This window comes from Temnothorax americanus, unplaced genomic scaffold (genome assembly GCF_048541705.1).
Source record: "Temnothorax americanus isolate GAGA-0224 unplaced genomic scaffold, ASM4854170v1 Scaffold17, whole genome shotgun sequence".
NCBI lineage: Eukaryota > Metazoa > Arthropoda > Insecta > Hymenoptera > Formicidae > Temnothorax > Temnothorax americanus.
In genome coordinates this window covers 4,087,619-4,108,763 of record NW_027509307.1, presented here as the reverse complement: position 1 = coordinate 4,108,763, position 21,145 = coordinate 4,087,619, and the positions used below count along the sequence as shown (strand labels likewise).

The window sequence follows — 21,145 nt, the reverse complement described above, 5'->3', positions numbered from 1 at the left end:
CGCTGGTCGCGTTTACGTTTTAGAGTTTATGAAAAATTTGTTTTTTTTTACATAAAAAAAATATTTACTTTTATAAAATTTTATTGAGCTGATGCGAAAAGGAATATAATAATGTACATGTATCCTGTAATAAAAAATAAATTTTTTTATTGTTGAAAGTTTAAAGAAGCAAGCGTTTGATTCAACTCCACGCTCGGCATAACTCCTTAAAAGAAGATTGGTGGTCGTAACATTGAAATGCGTAATCTCTATCGCGGTAATATGTTATTTGTCAGTGCGTAAACATAAGCGAGGTTATCGATAGTATTTTATTTATCTAACAGTCCTCTCGGGTTATATATATATATATATATATATATATATATATATATATATTGATATATGACTTAATAGCGATAATTTTTCAGCAACAGCAACAGAGTAGCAATATCACATGTATTATGTATTATCAAGGGCTATCAAGTAATGTTCCATTCTTGATCGTCAAGTTTTTTTCAATGACTGCCATAGTCCTGTTGAATATCTGCCCAAGCGTTCCACTTGTCCCATGTGTTATCGATGGACATGAGTTCCAGCACATCATCCTAAAGATAATGCCATATAATATTTATTTTTCAAATGAACCGTAATTTGCAATCACGAATATAAAGAGCGATATGTTGCAAGGAAGATAGAAAAGTCTTGATATTTTTTATGAATCTATACAATAGCAATAAATTATTATCTTTCAGTTTTGTATCTAAAATCTCACATAATCAATTAATTAATATAGTTTTATATTTTTGCTAATAAATTGTATCACTATATTAAATGGTACATACTTATGTATATGTATACCAATAATATATAATATTTGACATCCTATTTGTTATACAGGTAATACAAATTCGAGTAGCCTAATTATTTTAGCTAAATAGGAAATGATGAACTGACCTTGAATAACACGTTGGGTTTGTCGCAACAGCTGCCGAAGAGACGTAGCAGATGCGGATTCTTGGAGTACAAGTTGCTCGCAGTCAAAATGCCATGTTTCAATTCTTCGAGGGAGTTCGGGCTCTTCCCGGCCGAGCTAACAATTATTCTCGGTGGCTCCAAACCTAAATTACAACGTTCCCAATCGTTGATGGGCGCCTGACCGCCATTCGGGCAGAGCAAGACGTAATCTTCGCGTTTGCCAGCGTCGTCCTTCTCTTTATCTAAAATACAATATGTAACGTCCATGAAGTGACACAAGTATAATTACATACGTAATTTATTTAACAAAATTATATTTACCGAGCTGCTGCAAAGCTGTCAAAGGTAGGAACGCAATGTCTCCCTTGCCATCCTTCAAACATCTAAAAGAAGATGCACAAATTGAAATAATAAAATCCTGCAAGCATATAATTTTTGTTGTCAAATCGGAAAGACTTAAATGCAATTAATTTTATTTTTTATTAAAATAAAAAATTTGTATTTTATTTATTTATACAAATTAGTCAAAGATGCGTGCACAAAAAAGATTAATGAAACGACTCTACGATAATACCTGAGTGCTCCTTTTCCGCCGTTGTAATATTCGGCATTCGTAGGTTTGCATTTTGTTGCTTGTTTCGCCTGATCGTCGTCGATCTTAATATTGCCGACACACAGTTCACAGGACTTTGAGTTGAGGGGTGCGCCAGGCGCACAAGACTTAGAAAAGAAGTTATCTATCTCGTTAGATTCGTTGATAAGCCCGTTAAGTTTGAGTGTGCGAATCGGGGCATAGTAACCAGCGAAGTCGCCCACGTAACCGCTGTGACAAGACGGCTTGCCTCTGAGGTCGGCTGTGAACGAGAATATTGACGTAACTTTAATAATTTGCATATTATAGATTCTTTCAGATTTATATAAAACTACTGTCTCCGCATACTTTCTTTAACCATTCAAATCATATATTTTCCCTAAAATTTTGCTTTAATATTGATGTCTTTATTAAATTGATATTTTTGTTAACGTAAAATCTGTTTCCAGTTAAGCTTTAAAGTATGAACACATACACATTTTATCCGATATAATTTTATGGAGCTTATAGACTATAGATTCTATCATTCATTTTGGCTACGTACCTAATCCATTTATGGAGGAGCCGCTCTTAATAACAGCGACTGCAGGTCGCTCGCTGACTTTCGTTGATCCTTTACCGTAGGTCTCGGCGACGATCGGTTTCGCGTTGTAATCGTTGATAGCGCGTTTTACTGATCCGCCATCGATCAATGTGATATCCGCTCCGTTGTCTCTGACAGCCTTCAAGCAAGCAGCCTCGTCTTTCTCTAGTATGCAATCAAATCTGGGTCTGGCGTCTCTATATAGATTAACATGTATAACGTCAAGATTTAATAAGCTTACATTCTTATGATCAAAACAATTTAATTTTCAGTAAGATATAAAATTGGCCTCATTCATTTACGTTCTCGATACTTAATTAACAAAATTTGTTCAAATAATAAGGACGACTAATTAAATTTGTTTCGAAACAAGGCATCAGGTTAATCGATCGAGATGTCTCATACGTGATTATACCTGGAGAACGCGGCTCTAGCAAAACTGCGACACTTGTTCAGCGCATATTCATCCCAAACGCACCAGCGAGCGTCTCTCTCCGGCGCCCCGGAATTTCTTTCAATCACATCCATGTATTTCGCGCTCTTCAAGTGCTCTTCCGGTGATACCGGCGGTGCAGCGACAGCCAGTGTTTTGTCGCTAAGTAGCAGGAGATCCTCCCACCAATCTGCCTTCTCGTTTTCGCCAATCTGACCTAGCTGCGTCAATTCCTGAAAAACCTTTCAAAGTTAGATCGCAATCTCCCCAAAATGCAATGTAATATATTATAAGAAATATATTATTTTTCAACTATATCTCTTTCTTTTTAGAATTACTTCTTTAGTCTTTGTATAGCAATGTCCAATAAAATTAATTAACTAATTTCTGCCAATATGTAAGAAAACTAATTACTATCTTCTAAAAGTTAATTGAAATTAATTATAATAATATTATCACAAATTGTAATGTATGTTCTAAAATTTCTGTTAATGTAATATATAGGAGTGCATTTTTCAGATAGTCTTATATTCTTATCCCGTATCGTATAACATTCATGATATTGGTCATTAAAAACATGTATAAATAAATTCTTAGGAAACAAATCACGCACTCTTTGGATAGCTTCCGCGTTGTTGCTGATAGCCCCGTTGGTCATGTATCCCTGCCACGGTCGGGCGGCCCATGTGCACGGTTTCGTTTCTGCGTCAATAGGCACTTTGCTGCCGTCCGGGCAGAAGTATCGGAAGTCAGCTGGGTTTTCGGATGTCGGCACGGCCGGAGTAACTCCGACGGGCAGACCGAAGAAACGCTTCACGTAAATGACTTTCGTCCAGGCGACGTCGCCGCCGTTATGTGCCAGACAGCGTAGAGCTCCCTCGTATCCAGAATATATGTCTGGATAATCGCACACGTTTGGTTTCTCGCAAAGAGCGCACATGTTGCTGTATGTCTCCTCTGGAAAAAAAAATGAAAGTCATAGTCGTAGAGTATACATGAAGTATCTAACTAAAAAATTAACGGCTCTCACCATGTTTCTAAATTAACATCTATAAATAATTCTTTTTAAGTAGATCTTACTTATAATATAATCCACGAATTCTGAATGCGTGTCAAATTTTGTAAAAATAGAAATAGATATCGATTAAAAATCGATATTTTACGACGCACGCTGTTAATACACACACTTTAATTATTTCGCCACTTGTGAAAGAGAAAAGTTAACTACCAGAAGAAATGTGTAAGCCCGTTTACGCAACGCAATTATACTTTCTACTTAACGTAACTCCTTCATTCGCACCGCAGTTTGTTGAGCTCACTTTAACTCGTAAAACTTTAAATTTAACTTCATATAAATATAAAACAGAAAATTACTTGGTGTCTCCCGAAGCGAGTTGATTTAAGTACGCATTATTTTGCAGCTGATGATATTGTTTTGCCGGCAATTCACCTACATGACACAATCGCCGCAAATTTTGAAGATTACCGCCACTTACTCAGCCTCTGATTGATGGCAGGATCGGGTGACCATGTGCCCACCAGGCAGCCTTTGTCGAAGAGCGTGCTTAGAGCGCGAAGTTCATTCTCGCGAGCGGAATATTCCGGGTTGTTGATGTCGATTAGCACGCCCATCGCGGTCAGCTTCGTGATGGGAATTTTGTAGCCGACATTACGGCCCACGCCAGTGTGGCAGGACTTAAGACCCTTCAGACCCTGAACGTTGTTAATGTCCAGATCCTTGTGGATCACGGCTACTGCCTCGTAACGATATATCGCGTCGGGTTCCTCTTTTGTCCTCACCTGATAGACAAGATATAATATAAATTCTATAAATTCTGCGAACTATAAATATTCTATTCTCAAGAGATCATATGTCAACGGATAATATTTTGAAAAAAGCAGGTCTTTAATTAATTCAAAATAATTAAATAGTTTTTAAGAAATTACATTTTTACAATCTGTTTAAATCGTGCATTTATGTAATATTCTTTCTAATTTTATACTATAATTCTTTATTTTATAAATAATGTTCGTTAGTAGAAAGAATTGAATTAAATATTGTTTTCTCTCTGCATTCATAAGTTCTATCATTTTCTTCGTGTACAATTTTTTTTTGTAGAGTCTATTTTAAGTTTAATTTTTTTTTAACTATGCCAGATTCGTGATTAAAGATCTATTTCTTGTATTAGACTTCGAAATATCGTTGAATATATATCACCTGTTCGACGATGGTGTATCCGGCCTTTTCAGCCAATTTGTTTTTCGCCGCGAGATACATATCCTCCGGATCTACAGCAACGATGTCTGCTTCCTTTCTGCCGACTCTCTCGATGCAGTCGTATCGGTCGCGTCCGGAAATGCAGGATATCGGGAAACCTTTATTCGCCGACTCTTCCATCATCTCCCCGCATTCCTTCGCGTATATCTCCGGGATGCACATCGTAACTGAACGAAACATATCTCATGAAGAATCGTGCGAATTGATGACTCAATACATCTCTTTTTACTTTGTTAGGTGCAGTTTCGAATGTACATGTCACATGCGGACAAAATTTAAATTTAGAGTCTTGCAATAATCAAGAATGTAATTATCAGTAGAGAGCGGTTGATTATTTATCCGATTTATAACGGTACCAGGCCGCAGGCCGGATAGGCATAGGATTATATCCGGAGACAAGACCTTCCTCCTCCACTAGAATACGTACATACAAGGTGAAGAAGCTTGCGTGGCGGGTTCTGACCACTTGAGCAAATAAGTGTGAAAAAATGTCACAACGGCTCTTTTGAACGGTACACTCAGGCTCTTGTCTTATTATGGGCTATTCGGGCTCTAGTTCATCTCTTGACCAATTACACACATTTATATTTGAAACTTCAAGATTAAACCAAACGTTTAAACTTTCATGAGATTATGAGAATTAACAAACATAACATAGTTCTTAAATCTCTGTTAATTATCCTACGATAAAAATAATTTTATTCGTTACGATTAAACGTAAATACGAAAATACAGGATGCTCGAAAATCACACGCTCGGTCTTCAAATTCACAAATATAATCGGAGAAGACGGCATTTTGAAATTCTTTACTTACTGCCAGATAATCTACTGTATAATATTTTCGACATATTTTTGCGAATCAGTCAATTCCCATCAAGTACTTACACACTCGTGGTGGACTAGTAGCGGACACGGCCGCCACCGCGAAAATCGCAAGCACCGCGAATCTGTGTAGCATCTTGATTGCAGCACCTCGCGGGGTTACGGTAATGCGGTAATTTTCCCCGAAAAGATTGGCGTGATCGGGTATCGATCGGGAAGACGAGGCAGATGAGTGCAGAGTCCAGGTGAGGCCGCAGACAGATGGTCGGCGACGACTTGTCCAGACCGTCCGGAGCGGCGTTCTACGCACGGCCTTATATAGATGCGTCTTTTTCTTCCTCGTATTTCAGCTCGGAAAAGAAGTAGGGGGAAGGAGTTTCGCTTTTTTTCCTTCTCTCCTTCTCCCAATCGCTTGGCGATCCCCGCGTTGTCGCTCTTTCTCCGTTCGTTTCGCGTAATGACGCCATCGTCGTTCATTATCTATTCGATTCCTCGCCTCTCCCGCGACGATGGCACTTATACCAGCTTCGTCGCGCGTCGCGGTCGCCTTTCGGGGAAAGACAGGTTTTTGTCTCCCGGCTTCTCGTGTTAAGAAAATTATTATTGAGCATTAATAAACACAGAAAGTGATTTTCCTTCTAATTTAATTTTATTTTAATTTTAACGATATCATGCATGATTCATGTGGATTCCGCACGTTTACACGCACCCGCAAATATTGAAATAAACTTTATTTCTATTTGTAATAAAAATATGTTGGAAATGTACATTAATAGAGTTTCTATAATCATAAATAATTATAAAGCTAACATCGGGAACTAAGTATACATGTGAATTTAAGACGTCAAAGAAAAAATGTCACAGCATTTAAGTAATTTGTGGAGAAAAAATTATTCCGGTTTTCGATGAGAAATATCACCCTGTTCGTAAAAGTCCAAGATCTAGATAATCGTTGAAGCTTCGGTCGGGCTTGGATTGGCCGCGGTCGTTAACTCAACTCTCGGTAACTTTCCAGGATGGGTTCCTCGCCCATCCTGGAAAGTTACCATCTGCATCGTGGATGGAAAACCTTGAAGTAATTTTTCTCCATCGGTCCGGTCCCTGTTTGCCTCCTCGTTTCAAGTTTAACCCGTATCCTCGCGCGGCTTTGTTCGACAAATTCGCATCCTTCGCGTTTCGGTCGTTCTTCGAAGATGCGACGCACGCACACACGCACGCATCAAGTTGTGATATTAATGCACATTGCACATCGCGAAGTTAAAACTGCGTGGACCTTCGTTGATATGAGGAAAGTCCCCAGACGGTAATTCCCCCCCCCCCGTTATCTTCACATGCCACCTAATTTACGGTTCTCTCTTTCTCTCTTTTTCTGTCAATAGATCACCAGTCAAATAAATAACAACCCATGTTTGTGCTTATGTTTTATCGTTACAAAACAGCACTCGATAAGTAATCTCTGAACCTCGAGTTATAAATAAATGTTAAAATGACACAGTATTGTGATACACATAAGTAGTTACTCGTAAAGAATAATCTATTAAAAAATAAGTTTATATCAGTACGAAAGTGTAAATTGGTTATCTGCAATATGGAATAACATTATGTAATAAATAGACTTATAGAGAGCGATTACAGTTTACTTCAATAATCATGTTATCGGGATTGTTGGTGTAGCAAGACTTTTTTCCAAAAAAATTGACGTGATAAGCAATAATAATGTTGGTACAAATAAGTTTAATACAATACAAAATATCGAGTATTTTCTACACAATTCAACACATACATAAAAAAATGTATATCTTAGAAAATTGGGATAGAAAATACAATTTCTATATTTTAGTTAAAAGTTTTATTAAGAAAGTTTTTTTAAGTAGATAAATACCCCACTATTAAGAGAATTATATTATTAATTATATCAATGTTTATTAGGATTATTTAATGTTTCTCTATTATTTTTTCAAACAAAATGAAGAGAACCGTATTTTCAAATATATATATATATATAAGAGAGAGTGTGTGTATCCTCTTCTATTTTTACTAAGAAATATTCAGACGCTGCAATATCACTTTCCTTATTCGTTTCTTGGAACCAATAATTTTCCTTCATTGCATGTATATGGTTTTTCGCGGGATCGAGATCGAAATAATAAGTATCAATGACAAACGTAATATGAAACTATCCCATGTATTACCATACATATTACACATGGATCTACATAAATCTGCAATTTAGCGGTCCAACTGATTAAGGATGCATCTGACATAGCCTCAGCACTCGGTATACTCTGTGTTTATACACTTCTTCATGAATGCATAAATAGAACAATTTTATTATTCAGCAGAAAAAAGGCAGTTTTCATAAATTAATGTCGAGAAAATTAAGTCGACGTTTGCTGCAGCGCTGACAGTCTCGACGCTCGCGCGAGATCTTTTTCCTCGACACACGGAGTCTTATGCGGTTTTAAACTGCAAGGTCGGATACGTTCGCAACTTCAAGACCTCGAGGTGAGCGTGCAAGATTAGCAGCTGCTCATAATTGTTCTCTGCTTTCATGACAAGCCTGGTACGTCTCGCGATCGCCGCGAGTCTCATCCTTCGAGACTCCTCGTCTCTCTTGCGATGTGGGTTGTTAAGCAACCTGCGAAGCTCTTCGACGTCTGACGACTTCATCTTGATCTCTTGTGACATCTTGTCGTTCTTCTTCTTCCACTTGGCCATCAGTCGCTTTGTTTCTTTCAGACGCGCCTGTTCCAGTTCCAACAATTGGTGAAATTTCTGGAAACAGAGACTGTAAGTTTTTCAAATCACCGAACAGTTGGAATAACAATAAAGCGGTACTCACATTTCGAAATGTTCGCAAATTGGCTTGCATCTTTTCGTAATCTCTTTCTAAATTTACGCTGCAGGGATAATTGCTCAAAAATTCAAGCACGTTTCTCGTGATCTAAAATTACGCAAGAAACAATATAGTCCTTTGACGTCAAGTAATTGTGTTGTGATATAGAACAAAATATAATAATAAATATCATAATAATAAATTTTATAAGGAGAGAAACGCTCATCCTCTTCCTATTCTTCCCGTTCTCTATACCTTAAACTCTCGGATATCTTTCAAGTTTCGCTGCAGATCCTCCAATATCATTTTCGCGCAAGCATGCTGCCATTCGTGTTGCGACACGACCTTCCGCAAGTGCACGGATGTATACATCGCTGCCAGCTTGCGTTTCCCAGTCTCGACGATACAATCGTTGACCCGTAAAAGCTCCTCGCGCGTCACGAGAACGGCGTTCGCGTAGTCGGAGGGACAACCTCGCAGCGGCACCTCGATCTGGCCCATTTTCAAAACGAGTTGAATCTCCATTTCCTGCGCGAGCTGCGTCAAGGATTTTTCCATGTCATCCAAGCTGACCTTTTTGCACGCCGCAGCGTTATCAGCCGACTGCATCGCCTTCTGATAAAACGACAGCGTCTGCTCCGCCTCAGCAGTCTCTACCGCGCAGCATCTCACCTTCGACATTAAGTACCGCTCTTTTTGGCAATGCTACAACTTGTCCTTTTTTTTATTATAGTCAGCTTAAAACGATCGTTATGAAAGAGAAAAAGAAAGTGGTACACCTCCGCCGTTTCATCTCTCGAAACTTTCGGGTGTTGCATTCATAATTGAAATTAATATTTTCTATATATATTTGATATTTTCGGATTAAGGATCTTTAATTACCATTTAGACAATTTAATAATGTAATTATTATTACGGGACTGTACATATTTTAATAAATCAGTTACCTCGTGAGCTTTTTTCCTTACCTTCGTTTCCACCTCGACCTTCATTCTTCTCAATCTGCACATTGTTCGCCAATAATCGGCGTTAATTTGCGACGGTAGATTTCGGGGCATCGAGTCCAAGGCATCCATGCCTTTGAGGAAATCCAGGCATTCGCGCGGTAAGACGTCCGACTTCTCGCTGCCCGCGACGCATCTCGCCACCTCCGTCAGATACGTGACCGACGTGGTAGTCAGCCGAGCAGCTCTGGGTCGTTTTTTGTAGTGTCTGAGCAAGTGTTCCACTATCGGTTGCTTCAACTCCGCGAATTCGCCGCGAAACTTGGCCTCCTGGCGTTTCTCCGCTTTGCACAGGCTGTCGTATCGAACTTTTAGCTCCGACACGACCATCTCCAGCGAGTTGCACTCCTCGGCGAGCCTGCGTGCCTCTCGCGTCGCCGGCGCTAACTCCTCGTCGGCGAGACGAGCGATTTCTTGCCTGTAATCGACCATAGTTTGATGTCTTCGGATCGCTCGTATCCTTGTCAGTCTCTCCTGCAGGATTGCGCATTCAATTTGCATCTTTTTCATTTCTAGATCTTTTAATTTGTCGTTGAATGCAGCGATGTCTTTTTGCAAAGCATCTAAAATGCACATTTTACACATAAAAACGTAAGTGATCCGCAGATTATTTTAAGACGATTATTCTATTTTAATAAACGCGATTGTTTTATTTATTCTTTTAACTTTCTCGACTCTGACCTTTCGTTTCTATAATATCAGCCTGCAGGGTCGCTTTATATTTTTCTCGTTCTTTTTGCAACGCCTGCACTTTAGTTCTATACGCCGCGATAACTGCGATATCCTCGTCAGTGTATTTCGAAGGATTCTTCGCAATTAGGCAGTCCGGCACAGATATTTCTTTCTTCACCTCATCTTCCCATCTTAAAAAACAGAACGTTCTTTTTAACTTTAAATATCAAGTTATTGTTAGAAAAACACAAGCCTATTTGTATCAATTATTGTGCAATTATTTTTCATATTTTCATCGACTCACTTAGGTTCTAATACACCGTCCATCATTTTTTCTACAGCTATTTTATAAAAGTCACTGATTTTTTCGTTTTTACTTTCATCTTCTCGATCCTCGTCAATTGTTTTCAATTCTCCTCGCCGTGACCGTTTTTCAAAGACTTCGTGATCTTTTACCATAATTATGTAATCAGGTATTTCTTCGACGTTCCAGGATGGGATTTCGATTGGTTCCAGAACGGAATCTATCCCAAACATTGTCTTTAATTGAGACGCGCAATATCGGAGCCTGTTGATGCGCTCCTTTGCACATTTTAATACACATTCCTTTGCGCGTTTCATTTCCTCAAACAGATTATTGAAATGCATCTATTTAAAGAAAAAATTTAATTTATATAAATTTTAAATCAGTTATATACATATGTCAACGCGATCGACTAAAAGATTAATTTTAATATTATTTAAGTTTCTCAAGTAGTAATCGAGTATAATTATGTCGAATTATGTTTTTGGTATTGCGTAATGTAATTATATTGTGAAATAGATTTATGGCAGCTGTCACCTTTAATTTACGCTCTCGATTTTCAATTATAATATCTTTCTGCAGGATAGATTCGAGATCGCTGTCATGCGGAATCAATAGCTGATGTGTTGAAGCTATGCTTTCGCCCTCAATCCATTTATGCGTCGTGACACCCGATATACATAATTTTTCATCTTCATCCGCGTGTGCGTACCATTTTTTAACCATTTGATGTGTTTTGCTTCCGGCATTGTTAGTTGAAGATTCTTTATCGGAAATTACCGTAGATCCTCGTCTTGAATCATCTTCACATGATGCCTTATACACTTCGTAACTAGAAAGATGGTTATTTTTAAGATTTGTGGTATTTTAATAATATTTTATACTTATAAACTATATTTGCTATTACACAAATTTTTAAATAAATTTTATACGGCGTTATAAGATTATTATATAATATAAAATATAATAAAAAAAGGGTGCAAATTACAAACTTTTGCACATTGCTTCCTCATTATTACAGGAAGCTTTTATTTTATTTAATGTATAATTATTAATATTTATTTTTTTGGCTTTCTCATAGAGGAAGCCAAATTTTTCAGTTTTTCCACTCCTATTTTATATATAAAAAATTTGGTTGATTAGACTAAACTTTATCAGGGTTCTATGTATGTACGAAATATCTGTAACTCCAGAACTAATTAACCAAATCTTAATTAATTATATATGAAATAGGGATAGAAAAAACTGAAAAATTTAATAGAATTAGATATAGATCGCTATATCAAATATTGAGAAAGCTATAGGATAAAACACGCTTTTCTATATATATATATATATATATATATATATATATATATATATATAAAATTTGAGAAGAACATACTTTCTATGATACTCTATCGATTAAAAAAAATGCATCTCGATATCTAAAAAATTGTAGAAGTAGATGCGCGTGTACAAAAAATCCGTACACACACACATACATACATACTTCCGGACATTTTTTACTAATACGATTTCTCGACATTTTGGAACATTCTAAACCTATTTTCATCAAAATCTCGAAAAAAAATTTTTTCACCATCACAAAGCTTCCTCTATGAGGAAGCAATAAAAATAAATACCTGTACATAAATTCATCAGCATCCGCAGAAAGTCTATCCCATACTTTAAAATCGTTCATCTTTCGAGTCGATGCAACGAGAGGATAATTTTGAACGATCGCATCGCCACCAATTAATCTAAGAGCGCATGGTTTCACTTCCAACGATTCCCAGAATATTTCGCGCAGATTCGACGTCACCTGATCTCGTTGAGCGCTCGAGGTTTCATCCTCGAGGTTTTGATACAGCTTGTCTCGTTCAAGTCGAGCCTCTTCTATTCTCCGCTGTCGGGATTCGCGATCCAAATCGAAAGCCGAGATCGGCAAACGGGCGTCCGGTGATTCGCCTTCATTTATATTGAGAAGCTCGCGTATCTATTGCAAAACTTATATCATATTTAAAACCCAAGTTAGAATCGAATCTTAAAAGAGACATTACTTGCGTTTTAATCTTCTCAAGATCGGCTACAATAGAAGCCCGTAGAGGTAGAGCTTCGTCGTGCTCAGCTTTCAGTTTAGCAGCAACTACACTATCCAGCCAGGTTTCCTTTCCTCGATCGTACAGTTCGTTTGGATCGGAAATGAAATCCTCGATCGTTAAATGCACACTCGCAGCTTCGACTTCTGCCAAAATTGTCTTTGTCTCCGGTAAGCTGTCGTACAATTAAATTAATTTAGATTTATCTTCGTAATTTTGTGAATAATTTGAATAATGCGAAAGCTTAGAGAGCAAGTGAAGACAAAGTACCGAATTCGATGGGCAACGAGATCGCCATTTCTACCGAGAGAGACGATCGTTTCCCCAAAACGCGAAGAAATCGCGTATTTTACGCCTCCTTGACTGCGATGATGTGGCATAAAAATTGCGAACACTTTGCGAAGTTCCATGCTATCTCTGACTATGATCAAGCCATCGTATCCATATGTTATGACTCGAGAATCGGTTACGTATATCCCGATCTTTCTCAGCTGATGCATGGAGGACAGCAGGTTTGTGAGGACGATATCTTGAAAATCATTCTGCGAAAGAAATTTGAGAAATTAATTTTTTCCAGAGAGAAAATTTGAAAAATATATATTAAAATAAATATGACAGGAAACTTTGTCAGAGTGAAAAAATGTACCTCCAGTAATTCTATAATTATTTAAATTATTCAATACAAAAATGTTGGCTTATTCTTTTTATGTGGTTTATTTTTATAAAACAATAATGTAGTTTGACCTGTATTTCCATTTGATGTAATTGTTTAGACAAAGAGGGTACACTCAATATCTCCAGAGGCTTACATCCGTGATAGAGAGTCTTGAAAGGTCTTGATAAGTCTATCACGCAAATAACACGCATGCAGAAGTCGATCGAGATCTCGCAAGTGTACACGATTACTTTGTTACCGCCGATCGAAGCTATAGAAGGATTAGTCGTTGCTAGGATTAAGATCTCAAAACAATCTTTTCTTTCGTTTTTTTCGAATATCAAAAAATCAGCGATCTAGAAACGAAAGAAAACATCAAATTATTTCCAATTTTGTTTTTCTACGAAGACATAATTAACTTTCGCATTTATATTTTTACATAATTTATTTGCGTAAATTATAAAAGATGTTTTAAAAAATAAAATAGTTTGTATAATTTTATATAATCTTACATATCCATCAATTTCTATAAATCCTAGAACATCTAGGCGCTGCTGTTTAAGTCGTTTGCCAATAATAAATATCATGCCAGTTTGAGAATTGCCAATTCCCAAAAGTTCGCCGTTACGCGAAAATTTTATTTTATCCAAGAAGTCTCCATAAAGATGAAAACAGTTAAAAATTTTAACCAATGAAACTTTCGTGACATCGATTAGAATGCAATTGCCAACAACGCTGCACGACGCAAGTATTGGTAAAGTAGGATGTGAAGCTACGTGAAGAACTATAATGAAAAGATGACTCTAATCAATAATATATCGGTTAATTCTTACAAAAAATGTGAAATAATTATTTTATTAAATATATGAATTCTGTGTATTAATTAAAAAATAAAAATAAATAAGTTACAAATATGTTAACTTAATTAATTTAAAAAATGTTTTTATAACATGCTTTAAATAAAAAGTAAATGTTTAGGGTTTTTTCATATTTGACTTTACCTTCACCATGGTGCTTCAGAGATAATCTCGCTGTCAGTTTGCCGGTCAGTAATTCGAAAATGCACAGACGATCTAACCCGTCTACCGCCGCGACGTGATCTGTGCGCTGAGATATAGAAAATAATGCTTTGTATTCAATCTCGTCCGTATAAATAACTTCTATGTGAGGGATGTTGTCGTGTTGCGTGCAAATTTCAAAAATTTCTCCGCTTCTGGAGTGAAGTAAAACCCCATCTTTGCAACAATGTTGTTTTCCTACGTGTATAGAATAGAAAGTCGAGATTGACCATATAAATTTCCACGTTACGTTCCAATCCGCGGACGTCTTTTTGTAAAACTAAAACATTGTTAATTGTAATATATATCAGAAAATAAAATAAAAATAATATATGATTATTAAAAATTGTATTTTTATTAAATTGTATTAAAGACTCATTAATACGCACCATAATTTCACTATTGGTGTTCACAACTATTACACCGCTCTTATGAGTGATGACAATCGGTTTATTTTTTGGACGTTCGAGTATTTTCGATTTTATCACCGAGTACAACTTATTAGCTTCAATCGCCACGAGCCATACATTCCCGAATTCGTCCGAGATGAACAGGTTTCCTTCCGGCGTCCAGGATGAAGACACAATTTTGTGCCCTGAAAGTGGCGCGTTCACGCGATGTATGCTTACAATTTTCGAACACGTGCGCACCTGATAGATCGAGAGTGTATTGTCGTCGGCTCCGAATTGCGATATCAAATGTGGAGGATTCGGCGAACAGCTAGTAAGATCAAATAATTCATTACATTTTTTAATCATAGACAAATTGGAGGAACAAACTCTTGAAGCTTGTATTAATAATTGTGAAGAATTATATTACAGAAAGGTACAGAATATACTTACGAAATTTCTTGAACAAGATCGTTCGTCTTTGTGTTAAGCATAGCGACGTGTCTGCCGGTTCTCCACAGCCACACGATCAGTCGAAAATCGGGAAAGCTAGTCAGGCTTACGAGATACTCCGTACCGACGAAAGAACAGGATAAGTAGCCACTGATTCTGTCCGGCGGTACGCACCTGGAGATCCTTTGTAGCGTCGGATACATGAATATTGATATTTTGGGATTCGGTTTCCTCTCGACTATGGAAAACATGGAAACTGTCTGGCAAAAAATTCAAAAGTACTGATTTTATTAAATAATAAATAGCGCGTATGCAGCGTGACACTTGTCATTTTTTAAAAAAACCATTCAGTAATCTGAATAAATATATATATCTATTATAAATGTAATTGTGTGTATCATATGTACCGGATGTCCAGCTAAACACGACGCGCCGTCGCCCCTTTCCTTGTTGTCGAACCGCTCGATTCGTTTTTCTCTCGTATTCAGATCCAGGAAACTCACGTAAATGCCGGAAGCCGTTGCGACGGTTTCCTTCCCAACAAAGACGAAGTCATGAGATTTTCCAAACTTCATCCACCTGTACAATAACGTAAACTATATAAAAAAAATACTCTTTACTCGCCAAGCTTTGGAGAGATAAAATCTACCTTGTTTCGGTTGTTGAAAAATTCATTTTGCTATATTTTTTAATTTGCCAGGATATTTCGAAAACTTTTATCGTTTCGCACTGTTCCTAAGTTCCCAATTCTACTTCCGTACGGCAAGCAAATTTTGCACGTGTTAAGCATTGTGTTTGGTTGCTGAGAGACCTCGAAAGGCTAGCATATTGATCGAGGGTGGCCATAGAGACTTGCGTTTGACAATCCTTTCACGTATATTCGTAATAAGCGACAAGTCTTTAACTGTATTTATATAATTAAACTAGATAATTTACAAAATTAAATCATTTATTTTGACAAAAAGATATAAATTAATTTTCTTATTGACAACCATTTATCTCTAGAAGTTTTTATTTAAATTTGTGTGAAAAAAATTTCACATTATTTACAATTAAAAATAATTAATAGAAATAATTTTACAATAAAGAGCGATATAGTATAAAAGAATGTTTCCCCGTTTTTGCACCTGTTTTGGTTGCCAAAGCGCGCAGGTACATGAATGTAAGTACTGATCGTCAAGACTTTCATCGGACACTGCATTTACATACATACCGAAGATAATAGAATCACCAAAAGAATGCCACTAAAAGTGTGCCACTGGATCAAAGTATTGTAAGAGGTTTGAAGGATAGTGACACCGTTATAAACCGCATCGTCCAGCACATAATAATGGCCCATGCCTTTGACCCCTACCATTGTCATTTTAAAGCTTTCAACAAAGTTTTTAACAAGTTTATAACAAATATTATAACAAAATAATCTATAATAATCTATAATAAATACCAGAAAAACTAGCTTTAAGTCATATTTTCATGAATCATCGGGAGTACTCGTTAAATATAATTTCATATTTTTTTCTCTTTCTTAAAATTATTGCAAATAAGAGATACATAAAAAGAGATTTTTTATTTATTTTACTGTTAATAGTAACTGATCATAAAATCAGAGAACTTTATTTTATGATTAAAATATATAAAATCAGTGTTTAAAATAGTATTGAGAAGAGTTTTTAATAATAACAACATATAAAATCATATATTTATAATTTCTACATTGCTACATAAATAACTAGAATATATCTTCTTGAATACAGAGATAGGTATTGAAACGATTTTGACATATTTTACAATGGACGGAAGCGATCGATCGATGGTTGTGCTGGAAGTATTGTTGAAGGGGCACGGTGGAATAGTAACCCAATAACGTGAATCTCGTGCCCCTTCCGAATCCGAACAGCATATATAGACGAAGCGAACGCGATGGTTTTTTATTCACGAGCGTTGATCGATATGAGTGTCAGCAAGAATGTTTCGTGAGCTCGTCATTTGTTAGAACAGTACTATATGTTTTGTGTTTGATATAAGGGTAAATAACTTGCAAGTGAACAGATTTATGGAGAAGAAAAAGAAACCAGAATCTCCTAGAGAGTGACTAAGGAGTTAAAAGTCCACGTTGGAAGCGGAAAATTATTTTTTAAGTGAAAATAGTCAACGTATGTATATTCATCATTCATAGTTCTTTGGCTTACTTATTTTAGCAGATATCATGAACACATTTTGGTATAAAAAAGTTGAGATACAACGTTATATAATTAATAAATAAATATCAAAAATAAAATTTTACGTACATAAATAAAAGCGATACGATTAAAATATTTTTAATAGACATTTTAATTAACTTTTATATATAAATTGTACGATATAAAAGCTTAACAAAATTTTTGGTTATTTCTATCTAAAAATTAATTAACTTATCTTATTTTAAATATTACTTTATCTTTGTCAGTAATTATTTTTATTGATTGTAATAATACTGTTGTACAATCATGAACTTAAAAATTTGCTATTTTGTAACAGCTTGATTTTAAACTTATTTTATAAATGAAAACACTAATAAATTTAGATAGCAATACAAATAGTGTGATATAATGACAATAATTATACATATAACGAGAGCTTATTGTAAAATTGTAAATTGCAACTGTTCTATTGTTTCTCATGTTTGCGCGAATTAAGGTCATTGTTGAAATGACTACGCTAAAAAGGGGCGAAGACCGCTACGCGTTTAGTATGCGCGTCATTTGCTTGCATTTCGTATTCAAGAGGAATCTTCTGCGTTCATCTAGAAGGCATTTCGTGTCGTGTCGCTTGTTTGTACTACTTATTGCCCATCTCTTCCTTTTCTAATTAAAATCGATTCAAAGAATCACATTTAGAATCTTTAACAAGTCTCTAGTCTCTTCACTGTCGTGTTATCTATTAAAATATAATTATGTATAAAGAGTTGTGATAATTATCAAATTGTAATTAAATTCTGTAAGGTTTGATATCTTATTCAAGTTTCACACGTAAGTCAATTATTGCCAATTGCTCTAACAAAACGCATTGAATCGTCGAGATCGGACGTTTTATTGTTATCGCTGCAGCCATTGGTGGAAGCAGTAGCTATAAAAATATCATTAAAGATTTTATAGTTTATGGAAATTACTTATGCGTTTTCTTATATTGCAGATCATATTTTTTCAACGAGCTTACTATCAAAATGTCTCATTACCGAGCGCGGAAGCAGCGATTCGGTTGGATTCTAAGTATCTTTCTGCTCTACTCCGCCCTGGTCTCGTCTCACGAACCTGTGCCCGCGAATTATCAGAATACACCAGGTGCATCGACCCTGAAGATAGAGGCCAAAGAATCCGAAGCGTCGATAACTCTGGGGAAGGATCTAGTCCTCGGTCCTTCTTTGTCGACCAAGGCGTCGATCGTCGCCGACTCCAACGACGTCGCTTCTACAAAAGTTACTCCCCTCGCGTCTCCCACGATCATCAGTCGAGTGTCTTCCGGAGAGCATGCCGCTTCCCGAAGACCCGTCTCGAAGGATGCGGGCCCTCGCGGCTCTTACGTCGACAGCCGCAAGCCCTGGGCCGGCAAAAGCCCGAAGGCCGCTTTTGCGAAAAGGGACAGCTATCTCCAGGCACTGATGCACTCGCGTAACAGCGACGATCCGCGAGAAGGGATCGTGCAGACGGACTCAAAGACAAAGGCAAATAAGAGAGCTGAGTACGTGCAGGGTCCCATTTACAAGCCGGAAACCGATTACGGTTCGCCCGACTCGACGTACCCGTCGAAGAGGCCGCGAATCACCTACGGCGGACCCAACAACCCTCCTTCACCCAGCGACTCTTATCCTCAACCCTTCAGGCCGTCGGATTACAGCACACCGCAGAATTCTTACGGCCCGCCGCAGAATTCGTACGGACCGCCGAATGACGGCGTCTCGTTTTATCCTCAGATTTCTTCGCATGGACCACCCGGAAACTACTTACCGCCCCAACAAGGTGAGACGAGAAGTATTATCGGCCACCAAAGTTAAAATTTTAATTATTAGGTTTATAAAAATTTAAATTGCTTGAATAACTAAGTTAATAAAAGTTTCAATTACTTGATCTACTTAACTGTGCATTATAATGTACATTATTATAATAAATCTATTATTACAATAAAATTTCATTAAACAGTTAGAGGAAAGTCCCCTATTATGAGACAGGATCTTAATATGAGATATTTTAAGCTAAAAGGCCCTATATAGGCCCCATCTGTTGATCCCACCATGAAAAAACTCCGCCATCTCATATTAGGATCCCTATCTCATAATAGGGGGCTTTCCTCTATATTACAATAGAGAGAAGAATTTAATTACATTTTCCAATCATTTTTTATTTGCTATATTAAAATAAGATTTTGTACAATGTTTTGAAATTTGCAAATGTTTTTGTTATACTTTTAAAATAACTCGACAAGTTTTTTGCAGATGTATTGTTTGATTAATATACGTTTTTAATTAATAAAATTGATTTTTCTTTGGTAAATATTTTTTTCTCAGCTTGGATTTCATATTTTCAGCGCTCTTGGATCGCTCGATTTATTATTTCACGCTTTGTTTTCTTAGGATATGGTCCTTCCGTTCCAACTCCAATTTATGGTGCTCCCTACGCGCTTCCGGAGACTCACATCTCCCTTCTGCCGAGTATCGATCTAGGATTGCCGCTCGCTCTCAAACTAAACGCATTCACCATCGCAAAAATTATATTAAAGTTGGTAATCTTCAAGATGATCGTGAAATTTATCGCTGTAATCTGCTTGCTGCTCTTCATACCTAAACTCGAGATCATCAAGAAGAAGGTCTCTAATAAAGACGATGACGACGAGGAACGAAATTTCTCATCGCGTAAGTTCTCAGATTAAATCCCTGCACATCCAACTTTAATTACAAAAGTTTTGCAATAAATTTGGAATGAGGCTTTTTAAACAAAAACGTTGCTAATTAAGATTATTATTTTCTTAACTCATTCATCGTATTTCGCTAATGGTGTTCCGTATTTTTCAGCCTTTGCCAGCTTGGAAACTTTAAACGGCCTCGAAGATATAGTAAAAAACTCCGTTGAGAAATACGAAGTGCAAAACAGCGCTCGTTTAAATTCGACGGAGAAATGCACGACACTTGCGTGCCGTATCACCGAAGCATTTACGTTCCACGAATCTCGGCGTGATTATTTAAATTTATTCAAGAGTTACGTAGAGGAAGAGAGGCGGCTCACAGAACGGAGAGACCAATGAGAAATTTACATTGTCATCGAGCTTCATTGTCGCGTCATCTCTCCCTACTCTAGTAATTTATTTATATACTTATCCATATTTTTTTTTTTTTTTTATAAAAATTATTCCATTAATATACGAAATGCTGGATTTATTCTTTCGATTTTCAATGCTCAAAGCTAGGTCACAAAAGTACGTTTTTCTTTATACAAAAGAATCTGTTAAAAAGCGTTGCGAATATAGAGCGCTGTCAAATCTGTCTCGTAATCGACGTCAATCGGAACGACGCGATTAGAGAAGATTACAGAAATAATCTTTCCTTTCACAGCACTATGATACTATGATTATTCAGTGCCACTGTGTGTCAAGTATGTTAAAAAAAATGAAACATTATCTTAATAAATTATTTGCCTCTTTGTGTGGATGCATCGGCAAATATGTTTTTTATTGGCGTGAGGCAGCAAATTATTTTTATAAATCTTTATAAAATAATAAGTACATAATATAAAAATAATATTATTTTTAATTGAAAATACAGATTGAAAAATTGGTTGTTTTTAATTTGCATGGCGAATATAATATCCAAAAATTTAGATTATCTAGGAATTTTTATAAGACATTCAACTTTATTTTATAGCTTGTAAAAACTTATTAATTATTACTTACAATCTGGGTTTCTTCAGCGAAAGTATCAAATATGGAAATCATCAGGGGTCACATGAAGTACGTCATATAAAGTGTGAGATGTGTCCTGTATTCTCAATCTCTCTCAGGTGG

General features: G+C 36.5%; 3 protein-coding genes and 1 pseudogene across 5 annotated transcripts; 1 reads left to right on the top strand and 3 right to left on the bottom strand.

The window, feature by feature from the left end:
• Positions 1–122: 122 nt before the first annotated feature.
• Positions 123–5,945, bottom strand: Tsf1 (transferrin 1). The gene is made up of 10 exons (XM_077403126.1): positions 5,727–5,945; positions 4,781–5,007; positions 4,059–4,362; positions 3,176–3,519; positions 2,545–2,795; positions 2,091–2,326; positions 1,529–1,808; positions 1,276–1,337; positions 934–1,196; positions 123–584 (listed from the first exon to the last, which is right to left on the bottom strand). Exons 1-10 carry the CDS (start codon positions 5,797–5,799, stop codon positions 495–497), a joined length of 2,130 nt encoding a protein of 709 aa, XP_077259252.1. The 5' UTR covers positions 5,800–5,945; the 3' UTR covers positions 123–494.
• Positions 5,946–5,977: 32 nt separating this feature from the next.
• Positions 5,978–6,882, bottom strand: LOC143895777 (uncharacterized; annotated as a pseudogene).
• Positions 6,883–7,829: 947 nt separating this feature from the next.
• Positions 7,830–16,749, bottom strand: LOC143895821 (cilia- and flagella-associated protein 43). Its single transcript, XM_077403186.1, has 17 exons — positions 15,765–16,749; positions 15,523–15,694; positions 15,116–15,375; positions 14,663–14,993; positions 14,217–14,553; positions 13,728–13,999; positions 13,305–13,571; positions 12,831–13,102; positions 12,522–12,735; positions 12,105–12,457; positions 11,017–11,311; positions 10,480–10,823; positions 10,185–10,366; positions 9,468–10,066; positions 8,755–9,171; positions 8,506–8,607; positions 7,830–8,438 (listed from the first exon to the last, which is right to left on the bottom strand). The coding sequence occupies exons 1-17, from the start codon at positions 15,788–15,790 to the stop codon at positions 8,115–8,117; spliced, it is 4,767 nt and encodes a 1,588-aa protein (XP_077259312.1). The 5' UTR covers positions 15,791–16,749; the 3' UTR covers positions 7,830–8,114.
• Positions 8,315–20,716, top strand: LOC143895823 (uncharacterized). Of its 3 annotated transcripts, none has more exons than XM_077403193.1 (4): positions 8,315–8,453; positions 18,287–19,110; positions 19,722–20,000; positions 20,160–20,716. In XM_077403193.1, exons 2-4 carry the CDS (start codon positions 18,318–18,320, stop codon positions 20,387–20,389), a joined length of 1,302 nt encoding a protein of 433 aa, XP_077259319.1. In that variant the 5' UTR covers positions 8,315–8,453; positions 18,287–18,317; the 3' UTR covers positions 20,390–20,716. The 3 variants fall into 3 exon arrangements, with proteins under 3 accessions (XP_077259319.1, XP_077259315.1, XP_077259318.1); XM_077403189.1 differs by having other exon boundaries at positions 18,287–19,122; XM_077403192.1 differs by lacking the exon at positions 8,315–8,453 and adding an exon at positions 16,888–17,268 and having other exon boundaries at positions 18,287–19,122.
• The last annotated feature ends 429 nt before the right edge of the window (positions 20,717–21,145 follow it).

Bases quoted from the DNA above. Each gene is read 5' to 3' on its own strand.
- LOC143895821 (XM_077403186.1), bottom strand. From the start codon at position 15,790: ATGAATTTTTCAACAACCGAAACAAG. The intron at 12,736-12,830 runs GTACTTTGTCTT...ATTGTACGACAG, and splicing joins CTCGTTGCCCATCGAATTCG to CTTACCGGAGACAAAGACAA. The intron at 8,608-8,754 runs GTATAGAGAACG...GCGTAATTTTAG, and splicing joins AAGATATCCGAGAGTTTAAG to ATCACGAGAAACGTGCTTGA.
- Tsf1 (XM_077403126.1), bottom strand. From the start codon at position 5,799: ATGCTACACAGATTCGCGGTGCTTGCGATTTTCGCGGTGGCGGCCGTG. The intron at 5,008-5,726 runs GTAAGTACTTGA...TGTTTCGTTCAG, and splicing joins TACTAGTCCACCACGAGTGT to TTACGATGTGCATCCCGGAG. The intron at 4,363-4,780 runs GTGATATATATT...CTTGTCTATCAG, and splicing joins GATACACCATCGTCGAACAG to GTGAGGACAAAAGAGGAACC.
- LOC143895823 (XM_077403189.1), top strand. From the start codon at position 18,318: ATGTCTCATTACCGAGCGCGGAAGCAGCGATTCGGTTGGATTCTAAGT. The intron at 19,123-19,721 runs GTATTATCGGCC...TTGTTTTCTTAG, and splicing joins CCAACAAGGTGAGACGAGAA to GATATGGTCCTTCCGTTCCA. The intron at 20,001-20,159 runs GTAAGTTCTCAG...CGTATTTTTCAG, and splicing joins GGAACGAAATTTCTCATCGC to CCTTTGCCAGCTTGGAAACT.